General features: G+C 40.8%; 1 protein-coding gene across 22 annotated transcripts in view; it reads left to right on the top strand.

Moving 5' to 3' along the window:
- Positions 1-14,578, top strand: part of LOC133605969 (ELKS/Rab6-interacting/CAST family member 1-like) — a 149,292-nt gene that overhangs the window by 94,709 nt on the left and 40,005 nt on the right. For 11 of the 22 annotated variants that reach the window (XR_009815202.2, XM_061959421.2, XM_061959420.2 and 8 more), the window contains 2 exons: positions 1,035-1,079; positions 1,202-1,362. Coding sequence is in view for 18 of the 22 variants with exons in the window: in XM_061959421.2 (XP_061815405.1) it covers positions 1,035-1,079; positions 1,202-1,362 (206 nt within the window). In the remaining 4 variants the exon portion in view is untranslated. The remainder of the gene's footprint in view (positions 1-1,034; positions 1,080-1,201; positions 1,363-14,578) is intronic. The other 11 variants (XR_009815206.2, XR_009815205.2, XR_009815203.2 and 8 more) reach the window with 1 other exon arrangement.

Genomic DNA, 14,578 nt, shown 5'->3' with positions numbered 1-14,578 from the left:
CATGTACATAACAGGTTGATGGAGGGTTTAGAAGTTTTTTAAGAAGGCTTTGAAGGCTACAATGGTGACTCCCATTTGCCGCATCTTTCAAGCGTTTTTATCATTTTTAAAATATTTTTTAAAAAGACGTGTGTTCTTGTCTCTCATATAGATGGTTAACGATTCCAAAATAGTGCAGTTCCCCTTTAATCCTACTGTAACCCTTCCCCATGTTGTGCTTAACCGTGTTGTGTAAAATAACATCACGTCTCGACCCAAGTACAATTCAACATGTCTGAAAAGGAGTAGAAAGAAGCAGAACTTGTTTGATCCAAACTCTTCTTCATGTTTCTAAAACTAATGATAGTCATTTCCCTTCCTTGTAATGGTATGTTTAGTTTTGAACATGGACATCACATTTTTAGACGAGCAACATTCAGCAATGTCTGAAAAGGAGTAGGACGAAGCATAGTTTATCCAAGTGTAACTCTCCCCCATGTCTCCAAACTATTAGTCTGTTTACTTCTTGTGTTTAACTATATTTTGTGATCAGGAAAATAAGAATAAAGAATGTGTGATGATAGATATAGCCTTTTCAGAAATGAAAGTAAAGGAAAATGAAGGAAAATTAATAAAAAATATAATGAAAATAAATAGTTTGAAACAAATATATGAATAACTTAATATATAAATAAAGAAATACATAGACATAAACAATCTGTTATTAAATACTTTGCTGTTATGTTCTCTTTCTTGCTACTGTAAGTTTTTTAGTAACTCTTCCAAGGACGTCTTTGTTAGCAGAATTAAAAATGTCGCAAATCCCCTCACACTTTTCTTAATTTTTCCATGAATCATGAGCACTTTCAATGCATGTCCACTAGGTTTATGTTGGACTTCTCTCACTCACTTATATCTTCTCTCTCCTCCTTTTCCTCATTTCTTCTCCACTTTTTGGCTCCAACCCAAACAATCAAATATCTTTTTTCTTTTATTGTCCGTTATTCCTTTTTGTCCGCCTATGCCGCCGTCCTTTTCTGTCTTTTTGCACGCAGCTGTCACACATTGAGCTCAACGCGGCCGGCTTTAGGTGGTCAAAGGTAACATTTGTGCATCTCTGCTCTCACTGTTTCATGGCAAATCAGCAAAAAACAAGTTTGCATGAAGACGTTACGACAAAATGATGTGAAAACTGCAGTTGATGCTTGTGTGTGTGTGTCAGGTGGAAGACCTGCTGGTTGCCATGGAAAAGGTGAAACAGGAGCTGGATGTGATGAAAGCCAAGCTGTCATCCACTCAGCTGTCACTGGCCGAGAAGGAGGGTCACCTGACCGCCCTGCGGGCCGAGCGGCGGAAGCACCTGGAGGAGGTCCTAGAGATGAAGTAAGAATTTGAAATAAATAAATAGTTTGTAGTCTTGCATAAGTTGCAGCGTTCTTTGACTGACTAACAATTAGGGACGTATCCTGAGTACCTGTATCTTTTGGTACCAGTTCCTAATTAGGCCTGTCCATGAGAACCGTGAAGATTCTGGACTAACGATATCGCTATCGGTATTTTTTGTTCCAGCTGACCGACGTAATTATGACATGTTGTCACATTCACTTAGGCTGCCGCTGCTATTCATTAAGATCAGCTTTGAATAATGACAAATAAAGAAGCAACACCACACAAATTTTGTAACACAACAGTATTTCCTCCTCAAACGTTAATGTCATGCAAGCTGTATCAGTTTGAAGTGACTTTGTTGTATATATATGTGTGTGTGTGTGTGTGTGTGTGTGTGTGTGTGTGTGTGTGTGTGTGTGTGTGTGTGTGTGTGTGTGTGTGTGTGTGTGTGTGTGTGTGTGTGCGCGCATATATATATAATATACACACTTATATATACGTAAACATATATATACACATATATATACATACATATATATATATATATATATATATATATATATATATATATATATATAAATGCACATGTATGTATATAGGTGTGTATGTATATAGATGTGTATGTATATATACTACATATATATGTATATACAGGTATATTAATTTATGGATTTCAAACCACATCAAGTCACAACTTTTAATGGAAAGAAAGCAGCTTTACCTTCACTGTTTATATGTATATGCCTGTCATCCGCTTCTTTGGGTTTTTTCCATCATCAAATATGCAGATGTGAAAAACCAACTTCTCTCTCTTTTAATGGAGTCACTTTATATAACACAGCAATAAAACGCATTAAATATTAAAAAGATGTGCTGGTACTATTACAGAAATATTCAACGCATTTGCTAAACAAACTAATAGCTATCATTTCATAAAAATATATTCACATTACAATAATACATGCGCAACTTTGATATTGTAAAACATGCGAGGAACATATTTGCTAAAATGAAGACATAAAATTAATTAAATATGTCCAAGTTCTCATACACATACAGTTTCTATGTTAAAAATATATAAAAACATACTGTTACCAATATTTATACAAAACAATAAATTACAAAAATATGAAGATGTAGTAAAAATAAAAAACAAAATGACTCCCAGTTCATTCACACACTGTAGGTACAGTAACTATATTACAAATAAAAACATATTGGTAACTGATGCATAAATATTACACATATTTACTGAATTATTTATATATAAAATTGAATGAAACAAATAATTAAAAACAATAAAATGTGATGAATGAATAAAAAATACTAAGCTATTAATAATTAAAACAGAATTTGTCTAAGTTCATATACAATAAACACATACAGTTTACATAAACAAAAAAATGACTAAGCTGCAGTCAAAAAAAAGTTAATATACAGCATACACATACGGCTTACATAAGAAATCAATTTCTAAGAACATAAAAAAATACAATCATGTGTGCTTACGGACTGTATCCCTGCAGACTGTATTGATTTATAATGTAGGAACCAGAAATATTAATAACAGAAAGAAACAACCCTTTTGTGCGAATGAGTGTAAATGGGGGAGGGAGGTTTTTTGGGTTGGTGCACTAATTGTAAGTGTATCTTGTGTTTTTTATGTTGATTTAATAAAAAAAAAAATATATATATATTATTTATTGTGCGGCCCGGTACCAATCGATCCACGGACCGGTACTGGGTGGTTGGGGACCACTGTCTTAAATGATCAAAATAGTTCATGCAATACATTTAGCGTGTTTGTCCTCAGAGTATACGCTGATTATAGCACACTATACTGAGAGGAGAAGATGCAATTATAATCATTTAGCACTCAAAATGTGATTTATCAAACCTGAAACTGTTTTGTGTATATATTTAGCGCGTCGAGAGTTACGTTATGCACAAATGGCTGCATAAAAGGAGGCGATAGCGCTGTAAAGACAAACGATGGAGAGAGAATATTCCATCTTTGTACATGTCAACATAATATTTAGACAGTCATGAATTAATATATTTGACATATCGTCTAATCAGCAATGGCATGATTTTATAGCTGCTGGATGACTTAAGGGGCTGATTAAAACAAATTAAGTGGTAACATTACAGAAATATTCCAAGTACTTGTCAAATAAATTGCAATAAAATAATAGATCATTAAAGACACTAAAATAAAACAGAAAAAAATAACAAAATACGCCCATGTTAATAAAATAGTTTAAAGCACAAAGATAACATATTTGCTAAAATTATGAAATAATATGGAATAAAACAATAGAAATACAAAAATGTGTTCAATTAGCAGTAACTCAATAATAATTTCATTGACAACTTATAGGAAAATGTTTTTTTTTCCCAACATAGACACTCCCCCTTATTATTTTATGCCTATTAAGGATCTGATCTACTAAAGGTTTGTGTGTAATAAAACATGTTCAAATTTGATAACACACAAAGATGAAATGCTCTGAATCTGCAACTCTATAATTATTATGCACTAAGTATTGTGTCTCTTAAATCAGTGGTCCCCAACCTTTTTGTAACTGCGGACCGGTCAACGCTTGAAAATTTGTCCCATGGACCGGGGGAGCGTATGGTATTTTTATTTTTTATTTTTTTTATTTCTTTTTTGTCATGGGCTCGTTTGCTCATCAGCCCATCACCGATCAGTTAAAAAAGGCTAATCACGGCCCCATTCCGATCGGGGCATCTCTATTTTGTACACACTATTTAGTACTTGTTATCAATTGTACACACAATTTTAGTAGATCGCCCGTGTCACGCCCACTAATAGTACATGCTATAGTAGTACTTCAACCAGCATGATTTGTTCCACGACCGAGCTTGTAACTCAGAACACTCACATGTCAGAGCAGTCCCGCCTATTAGAGATGCGCGGATAGGCAATTATTTCATCCGCAACCGCATCAGAAAGTCGTCAACCATCCGCCATCCACCCGACCTAACATTTAATCAGAACTGCATCCGCCCGCACCCGCCCGTTGTTATATATCTAATATAGACGATGCAAGGCATTAGTGAGGTTATAAAGCTTTTGCCTGTTAAAGAAAGGAGACTGATCCAATGCAGCACAGACATTCGCGTGCCACGCTGTCACGGCCCAGACGCACACTAGTGCGCAATCATATGGGAGCCGCGCTGAGCGCACCTCCAAGCGCGTCTCGCTGCCGGCGACGGCCGGGTATGGTGCCGACGCTCCAGCGCAATCCGTTTTCAGGGCTAGTTGATTCGGCAGGTGGGTTGTTACACACTCCTTAGCGGGTTCCGACGTCCATGGCCACCGTCCTGCTGTCTATATCAACCAGGGTGAGCCCCACCCCTTTCGTGAGCGCACTGCGCGCGGAGTGACCCCTGTTACGCGCCCCCGGCAACGGGGGTGGCGGGCAGGTAAGCTGCGCGGGCGGAGCGCGCGGAGTGACCCCTGTTACGAGCCCCCGCGGGGGTGGCGGGCAGGTAATTAAGCTGCTTACCTGCTGCGCGTGACGCCGGCCGCGGCGAAGGCGGACGAGGCGGGGTGTCGGTGCGGTGGGCGCGGTGGTGACCCTGGACGTGCGTCGGGCCCTTCTCGAGGATCGCCTCAGCTACGGCTCCCGGTGGGGCCCTCTCGGGGGAAGGGGCCTCGGTCCCGGACCCCGGCGAGGCGTCCCTTCTCCGCTCCGTAAAAGTGTCCATCTCTTCTTTTTTTTTCTTCTGTTGTGGCATATGCTGCAGGTGCCTGCTCGTTTTTCGTATGTGGGTAACAACATTTAACTATGTATATATATTTCCGAATTGGTTTAACTGCCACCCGCCTGAATCTATTTAAAATCTTTTTTCTTTTTTTTTCAACCGCCCGACCCGACCCGCGGATAAAATCTAATTTTTTTAAATTTCATCCGCCCGATCCGCGGATAATCCGCGGACTCCGCGGTTGTGCCCGCAAACCGCGCATCTCTACCGCCTATTGAAATGGATTACAATAAATTGGGGCAGCACGGTAAACAGGGGTTAGTGCATGTGCCTCACAAAACGAAGGTCCTGAGTTCAATCCCGGGCTCGGGATCTTTCTGTGTGGAGTTTCCATGTTCCCCCCGTGACTGTGTGGGTTCCCTCCGGGGACTCCGGCTTCCTCCCCCCTCCAAAAACATGCACCTGGGGATAGATTGATTGGCAACACTAAATGGTCCCTAGTGTGTGAATGTGAGTGTGAATGTTGTCTGTCTATCTGTGTTGGCCCTGTGATGAGGTGGCAACTTGTCCAGGGTGTACCCCGCCTACCTCCCAAATGCAGCTGAGATAGGCTCCCGAAAAGGACAAGCGGTAGAAAATGGATGGATGGATGAATGCATGCTTAGCCCTTCCATAACATAACCGATTTTAACATGTAGCATGCTTTTTAAAAAGCAAAACAAACTTTTTGATACGAAATCCTGTTTTAAAAACAATACAATAGCATGCACTACAAACAACTACAGTAGTTTTATGTCATATTGTACAGTATTTCACCTTCAGGAGCAGACTAATGTGCGTCTACTTCAGGCTGCTCCTCTGTCCAGCGTTGCCAAGTCAACAATTATCCCCTTGTTACAAGCAACTTGTTTTCATAGAGCCGCTGCGTGTTTCTGCGTCACATCTGGCAACGTCTATGAGAGAGTGACCAGAGAAATCACCTACAACTTAGAAGACAACACAACAAGCGATGTTCGGCCGTCCAGTTTGTTGAGTCTTTAGCGGTCGTGCATTGACTTAGCGGTAAATGTTGATATTTATTATCAGTCTGGCCTGAGTTGATGTGTTCAACATGAGGGATGTTTACGTTCCTCCGTGTTGGTCTGTATATGCAAGTAATGAAAAAAAAAGAAAAAGTCCGGGCACACACAGGCCACCATAACTCTTTATGGTTTAATGTGCGATTTAACTCTGCTTTGTAAAAGTTGAATGTTTCTGTCAGACATGAAATATGATACTGCTGCTTTCAGAACTTTCTAGCACAGGCTTAGAATATATTAGCGCGCGCGCACACACACACACACGGGTGTACATCTGTGACATTTTGTCTCACTTTTCTGTCTTGGAAGTCATCAACTCCAGGTGAAGAAGTCCAAACTTCAGCTTTCTTTGCGAGAAAGAAAAGTAGTAAAATGAAAGAAAGTGTTTTTTGGCAGAGAGAAGGAAGACAACTGTCCAAAGACAACTGAGTCCCGCCAACAAAACTGTTGAAAAAAACTATATTTGCCTCATCGCCGTCTCCTTCACTCCTTCTGTTCATCCATCAGTGTTTAAGTACCGTATTTTCCGCACTATAAGGCGCACCGGATTATTAGCCGCACCTTCTATGAATTACATATTTCATAATTTTGTCCACCAATAAGCCGCCCCGGACTATAAGCCGCGCCTACGCTGCGCTAAAGTGAATGTCAAAAAAACGCTGCGCTAAAGTGAATGTCAAAAAAACAGTCAGATAGTTCAGTCAAACTTTAATAATATATTGAAAACCAGCGTTCTAACAACTCTGTCCCAAAATGTACGCAAATGTGCAATCACAAACATAGTAAAATTCAAAATGGTGTAGAGCAATAAATAGCAACATAATGTTGCTCGAACGTTAATGTCACAACACACAAAATAAACATAGCGCTCACCTTCTGAAGTTATTCTTCATTCGTAAATCCTTCGAATTCTTCGTCTTCGGTGTCCGAATTGAAAAGTTGCGCAAGCGTGGGATCCAAAAATGGCCGGCTCCGCCTCGTCGAAGTCATCGGATTCAGTGTCGCTGTTGTTGTGCAGCAGTTCTGTGAATCCTGCCTTCCGGAAAGCTCGGACCACAGTTGTGACCGAAACTATCTGCCCAGGCATTTACGATCCACTGGCAGATGTTGGCGTATGTCGACCGGCGCTATCTGCCCGTCTTAGTGAAGGTGTGTTCGCCTTCGGAGCTGTGTGAAAAAAGCCACCCGGCCTCTTCGCGTAAACTTCCCTTAACCACTCGCTCATCTTTTCTTCATCCATCCATCCCTTCGAGTTAGCTTTTATGATGACGCCGGCTGGAAAGGTCTCTTTTGGCAAGGTCTTCCTTTTGAATATCACCATGGGTGGAAGTTAGCATGGCAAGCTAGAACCACAGTGAAGGATGACTTCTCATTCCCTGTGGTGCGAATATTCACCGTACGTGCTCCCGTTCCACAGGAATATCAGTTGCTGTGAAATACGGTAGTAATCCGTGTGCGGATGGAGAGATTGCGTCTTTTTATGAACCGGATCCTTGTCGCGTAGTAGGAGCCATTTTGTGGTCTTTACAGATGTAAACAGGAAATGAAACGTACGGTGATATCCGCGCGTTTTTTCTTCTTCTTCCGGGGGCGGGTGAAGCGCTTCCTGTTCTATGGGGGCGGGTGCTTTCCTTGGCGGTTGCTTGCGTAGAAGAAGAAGCGCTTCCTGTTCTACCGGGAAAAAAGATGGCGGCTGTTTACCGAAGTTGCGAGACCGAAACTTTATGAAAATGAATCGTAATAAAGCGCACCGGGTTATAAGGCGCACTGTCAGCTTTTGAGAAAAATTGTGGTTTTTAGGTGCGCCTTATAGTGCGGAAAATACGGTAGTAAATATCAAGTGAATAATTTATACAGTAGATACAGTATATAAGATGTATAACAATATACGCACTTATGTCCACCCTCTCATTTAGGACCTTTTGTTTTTTGCCATTACACAACATTTTTACAAGCATTAATAACATAAATTGTTTGCCGAGGCAAATGTTGGGAAACATAGAAAAGCAACAGTGTTTATTTGCAAAGTTGCCATAGAGATTTAAAGGCAGAAAATAGAATTTATCACTGCTTGAGAAATGAAGCACTTTTTTGGGCAGCTTCCAGGATTATTGTTAGCGGTTAGGCAACATTTATTTTAATGTGAATAAAACATTATAATTATACCTAAACCTCTATTGTTCCGCTATAATTACGTTAAGTGCTAGCTCTTGTATGCAATCATACATTGTATTTATGAAATCATTGTCCGGCCAATCAGACGGCTAAAGAATGTCAGTTCTGGAAAAAACACAAAAGTTGACGTTGATGCCTCAAGGCTAATGCTGGGATTTATTTATCCTTCTTCCCAACGTCCTTCCTTCATCCTCATCCTCCCTTCCGAGGCTTTTCTTCACTGTACCCCCGCATTGCAGCGCTCGCTTATTCCCTCCTGTATGACTCTATAGCTTATGCCGTACATCTTTCTGGAAATGTCGTTATCACGGGGTAGTGTTTCCGCTCAAATCATCGCTACTGTCATCGATGTGTGTGTATTTATATAGTATGTACGGATGCATATGTTTTGGCTATTAACAGTCAACCACTACACACAAAAGCAAAACTAGTAAGAGTGTAACAAAAATACTTTTTCATGTATTTCACCAGAAAAGGTAACATGTCCTCAAACAGGATACTTTAATGACAAGAGGGTTTTCAAGCTCTGCTTTCTCCTTGGCACCATTGCTAACTGGTAAGTGACTATCGGCAGTTACACTTCCTGCCCCACCCCATCCATCCATTTTCTACAGCTTGTCCCTTTTGGGGTCGCGGGGAGTGCTGGAGCCTATCTCAGCTGCATTTGGGCGGAAGGCGGGGTACACCCTGGACAAGTTGCCACCTCATCACAGGGCCAACACAGATAGACAGACAACATTCACACTCACATTCACACACTAGGGACCATTTAGTGTTGCCAATCAACCTATCCCCAGGTGCATGTCTTTGGAGGTGGGAGGAAGCCGGAGTCCCCGGAGGGAACCCACGCAGTCACGGGGAGAACATGCAAACTCCACACAGAAAGAGCCCGAGCCCGGGATTGAACTCGGGACCTTCGTATTGTGAGGCAAATGCACTAACCCCTGTACCACCGTGCTGCTCCACTTCCTCCCCCACATTTAATATACTCAGTACCACTCTGTACTGCAGTGTTTTTCAACCTTTTTTGAGCCAAGGCACATTTTTTGCATTGAAAAAATGCGGAGGCACACCACCAGCAAAAATCATTAAAAAAGTAAACTCAGTTGATAGTAAAAAGTCGTCGCAATTGTTGGATATGACTATAAACCATAACCAACCATGCATCAATATAGCTTTTGTCTCAAAGTAGGTGTACTGTCATGACCTGCCACAACACACTGTGACTTATTTTGAGTTTTTTGGTGTTTTCCTGTGTGTAGTGTTTTAGTTCTTGTCTTGCGCTCCTATTTTGGTGGCTTTTTCTCTTTTTTTCGTATTTTCCTGTAGCAGTTTCATGTCTACCTTTGAGCGATATTTCCCGCTTCTACTTTGTTTTAGCAATCAAGAATATTTCAGTTGTTTTATCCTTCTTTGTGGGGACATTGTTGCTCGTCATGTCATGTTCGGATGTACATTGTGGACGCCGTCTCTGCTCCAGTCTTTGCTGTCGTCCAGCATTCTGTTTTTGTTTACTTTATAGCCAGTTAGGTTTTAGTTTCGTTCTGCATAGCCTTCCCTAAGCTTCAATGCCTTTTCTTAGGGGCATTCACCTTTTGTTTATTTTTGGTTTAAGCATTAGACACCTTTTTACCTGTAAGCTGCCTCCCGCTGTTTCCCACATGTACAAAGCAATTAGCTACCTGCTGCCACCTACTGATATGGAAGAGGATTACATGGTTACTCTGCCAAGCTCTAGACAGCACCGACACTCAACAACACATAATATGCAGATTATAATTACTGGTTTACAAAAAATATTTTTAACGCAAATAGGTGAAATTAGATCATCTCCCACGGTTGAAAAACACTGCTGTACTGTGCGTAAAAATCCAATTACAAATATGTTAAACTCCTAAAAACCTCATACTGCAGCATAATCGAAAGAAATTAGCATAATGTTTACTATAGGATATGTACCACCAGGGGGTAATGGCGAGCTGCGGGCTTCCTTCGCTAACCAATACTTTTTTGCATACATTGTATTAATTTTTTTTACAAGCATGCACTCAAGTATGTATGACAGCTTTGCAGAAAGACGTCGCAGGCAAAGCTACACAACACAACCTATTTCAAGGCGAACAATATTGTGTTGCTTTGCAGTGTCTCGTGTGCAAAAAGCGACAAGACGGTTTTGACAAGACTGCTTGGAAACACACTGCAGCTTAGAGACACACGCACACGCACGCACACACACACACACACACATATGTACATATTATGGCAGCGAGACAAGTGCTTTGATCCCCCTTCAGACAGCGATGAGATTAATTTGCAGAGTGCCAAAAGCAAGGATGTGTGCGTGCGTGCGTGTATGTGTGTGTGTGTGTATGTGTGTGGCAGGCTTGTCGAGAGCTTAGTGGGACTAAGAGGAAAGGCGTGTTGTTTGACACTTACCAGTGAAAGCAGGTCATCGTGTCTTACTCTCTTTTTTACTTTTACTGTCTGGCTTTCTCCTTTTTTTTGATGATAATGATGTGTTTCTTCCTCCACACATTGAGAATATAGAAGCAACTACAATGAGAAACTGGTGACTCTTAATTTGGATCAGCACCACCTTGCACACCTTGATTGGTATTTACCTGCGTTTAGCATTTAGGATGCATGCATTATCTGTTGCCCACATAAGTCATATTTCCAAATGAATTGTTAAGAAAAGAGAACTGGATCTAACTAGAGAAGGTTGTGATTATCTAATAATCAAGCGTTAAGGAGAAACACTGAGAATATGTTTTTTGTTTGTGCTATGGCGCGATCTTTTGGACGAGTTTTCTCACTATAGCTGCTGCAGTGTCCTTCCATTTAGTGCTTTCAACCGAAAGTAGAGTGTTGTTCTGTTATCTAGCCATCCATAGCTTTTCTACTCGTATGGATTCTTCTTTCATCACTCCAAGCAACGTTTGTAAGTTTTACAGTATAACTAAAACTATTTATATTTACTAAACCGTTCCATGTATGATGTCTGTAGGAGAGTTTTCATGCATATTTTTACGCGCTATCTTAATGTAATGGCGCTGGTGTCGATAGCATTAGCTAATATAATTTCCACGTTTACGAGTTTCTGCGTTACTAGTATTAACATACAATGGCATTCTTTTTGTATTGTTTCAGTTTCACAAATTCCTCAGTAAATTCACCGAGACATCACCGTGGAGTTATTGAGTCTGTTTAGCCTATTGGAGAACGATCTCCCGAAGCTCGTAGGTCCTTGACGATGACGTCTGTTTTGTTTAATTAGCCGTTTTACTGCCATGATACAGACACCGTTTGGAATCAATTAAGGTATGTAAATAAACATTTACAGAATCTTTCTGTGCAAATATTAATTGTGCAAAAAAAAAAAATCCCTCTAAAGTTTAGTAGGCGCGCTCTACACTGCAAAAAATCAGTGTTCAAAAACAAGAAAAAAGAAAAAAAAAAGAAAAAATATCTGCCATTAGAACAAGAAAATTCGGCTTGTCAAGACTTTCCAAAACAAGTAAAATTAGTTAACCTCAATGAACCCAAAAATACCTTAAAATAAGTATATTCTCACTCAAGTGCACTTTTCTTGGTAGAAAAAAAAAGACCTTTTTGTTCAATATGTTGAACAATATTCTTAAATTAAGTAAATGCTAGTGCCATTATCTTGACATAATGATATGCGCTCGGCATCATGATTTTTTTTTTTCATGCTTGAAGTAAGACATTATTACTTTAAAAAAGTAGTTTTATACTTGTGAGTGTTAATGACACAGCTTTGCCTCAGTTTATTCTCGTTTCAAGCATGTTTTACTCAATATAGGTCATAACATCTCAGCTGTAATATCTTACTGAGATAATTTAGGACCAAAACACTTAAAACAAGTAAAACACTCTAACATAAAATCTGCTTAGTGAGAGGAATTATCTTATCAGACAGGAAATAAGAAAATATCACCCTAATTTGAGATATTTAATCTTACATAGATTTCAGTTTTTGCAGTGTAAAGTCTGGATATATAAGTATATATGTAACGTAGGCCAGCCATTATGGCTGGGCCATGTGTATGTTAGTAAATCTCACTCCCCGACGACCTCAAGAGCAGTGCTGGCTATCGGGTTGGCGGCCCGGGCTTTTAGCTCGGGAGCTAGCATGCTTGTCTCTCATACCGGCGACCCAGGTTTGCGTCCAGGGAAGAACAGAAAAACAGGCATTGAACCACACGGGTTACAGTGGTGCTGTGACCCGGATGAGGGCGAGGCCTAGGGAGGTGAGTGTAACGAAGACCAGTCAGTGTGGCTGGGCCATGTGTACATTAGGAAACCATACCCCCTTAAAACTTCAAGAGCAGTGCTGGCTATCGGGTTGATAGCACCGCCTTTTAGCTCGGTAGCTAGCACGCTCGTCCCTCATGCCGGCGACCAAGATTTCACCACGCGGGTATACATACGTGTGTGTGCATGTATGTTTATTGTTATGTGTGTTATGATTTTGTAAAAGCCAATAAAAATAACTTGGGGAAAAAAAGCCCAATTATAATTTGCAATAATGTACGTAGGAATACATAAATACAATGCAGTGTTTCCCACAGGACAGGCATCTATTTGTGGTGGTGTGGTCGGGGGGTGGCGGCGGCAGCGGCGATGACCAAGAAGAACGCGGAGTTGGAATATAATTACAACATTTTATGTACATATTTATATACAGATTTGAACAATTAGTGATTCACTGATTATTTATTAATTGTGGTTCTTACAAAAAATATATCTTATAAAATATAAAAGCTAAAATGTCTCTTAAAGCTCTGCCCCTTTAATTAGTGAATACTAAATAATTTAACTTTAGCCTACTACTACAACCATATTATTTACCAGCAACATGAAGTGAAACAGAGGCAGAGGTGTCCTGCCACAGTCAGTCAACCTCCTCCTCCTCCTCCTGCTGCTGCTGAACAGGTCGCACCTGTGGTCGAGCCCTTTTCGGCCGTTGAAAATATTTTTCTATACTCATCTGTGTGAAGGAGTGAACATCCAACATTAGAATTTATTACTAACGAGCAGAACTGCTCTATGTACAGTGCCGTCTAACCTTAAGCGGCAGCAGCTCAACACATGCAGGGTTCAACGTTAAGGTTTTTTTCTACTTGCCCGACTTCTCAAATCTACTTGCCCCAATATTTTTACTTGTCCTGCCTAGGTTTTTTTCTGGCTGTGTAGTGCTCATGGCTTATATCTTACTAAAATTCTTCCCTGTTTAAAGCCCGATCACAGTTGAAATCTTGAAATGAAGGGCTTTTAATGGCCAAAACATTAACCTGGACAACATTTTAACAGCTGGTTGGCTCAGATTTTATTCTTTTCATTGCATTCACATGCTGCAGTGGACAGTGGACAATTTAGCTTCAGTCCACGTGTGTTTATTGACAACAGGGTTATAACCTGGACACGTTAGCTCGTCGGTTTGAAAACACGTGACTGTTACTACGTCCAACTGCCCGGCCACCGAGTCAAACAGCGGCGGTGTTAATGAAGCAGCGTCAGGCTGCTCGCCGTCAGTGAAACGCTCGGTGAAATCGCGGATTAACGTTAAATATATGACGAGCCGCGAGCGATGCAGCTATAACCTATCTACCTATAACTTATATTACCCTCCTATTTTGATCCCATCCGTCCGTCCGTCCGTCCGTCCGTCCGTCCGTCCCTCTTCTTCTTCTTCTTCTTCTTCTTCTTCTTCTTCTTCTTCTTCTTCTGGCCCACCAGGTGAATTAAGTGCTATTGGCAGAGTTACAATGCATAGTAGGCTACCGCCACCTACTGCACCGGAGTTGTAACTACAAGCAACATTCACAGACAGTCCCATTGCTTTTATGAGCGGTCGAGCGAGTCAAAAGCCGAAAAATCCATTTGTGGCGGACGTAATTCTTTCGTGGCGGGCCGCCACAAATAAATGAATGTGTGGGAAACACTGCAATGATATAGAATTTACTTTTAATTATTTTCCAACGAAGGAAATTGACTATGGCAGGGGTCCCCAAACTTTTTGACTCGGGGGCCGCATTGGGTCAAAAAAATTTGGCTGGGGGCCAGGCTGTGTATATATATATATATATATATATATATATATATATATATATATGTACCCCGCCTTCCGCCCGAATGCAGCTGAGATAGGCTCCAGCACCCCCCGCGACCTCAAAAGGGACAAGCGGTAGAAAATGGATGGA

The sequence above is a fragment of the Nerophis lumbriciformis genome, linkage group LG05 (assembly GCF_033978685.3).
Source record: "Nerophis lumbriciformis linkage group LG05, RoL_Nlum_v2.1, whole genome shotgun sequence".
Classification (NCBI taxonomy): Eukaryota; Metazoa; Chordata; class Actinopteri; order Syngnathiformes; family Syngnathidae; genus Nerophis; species Nerophis lumbriciformis.
This window is presented reverse-complemented; position numbering and strand designations above follow the sequence as displayed.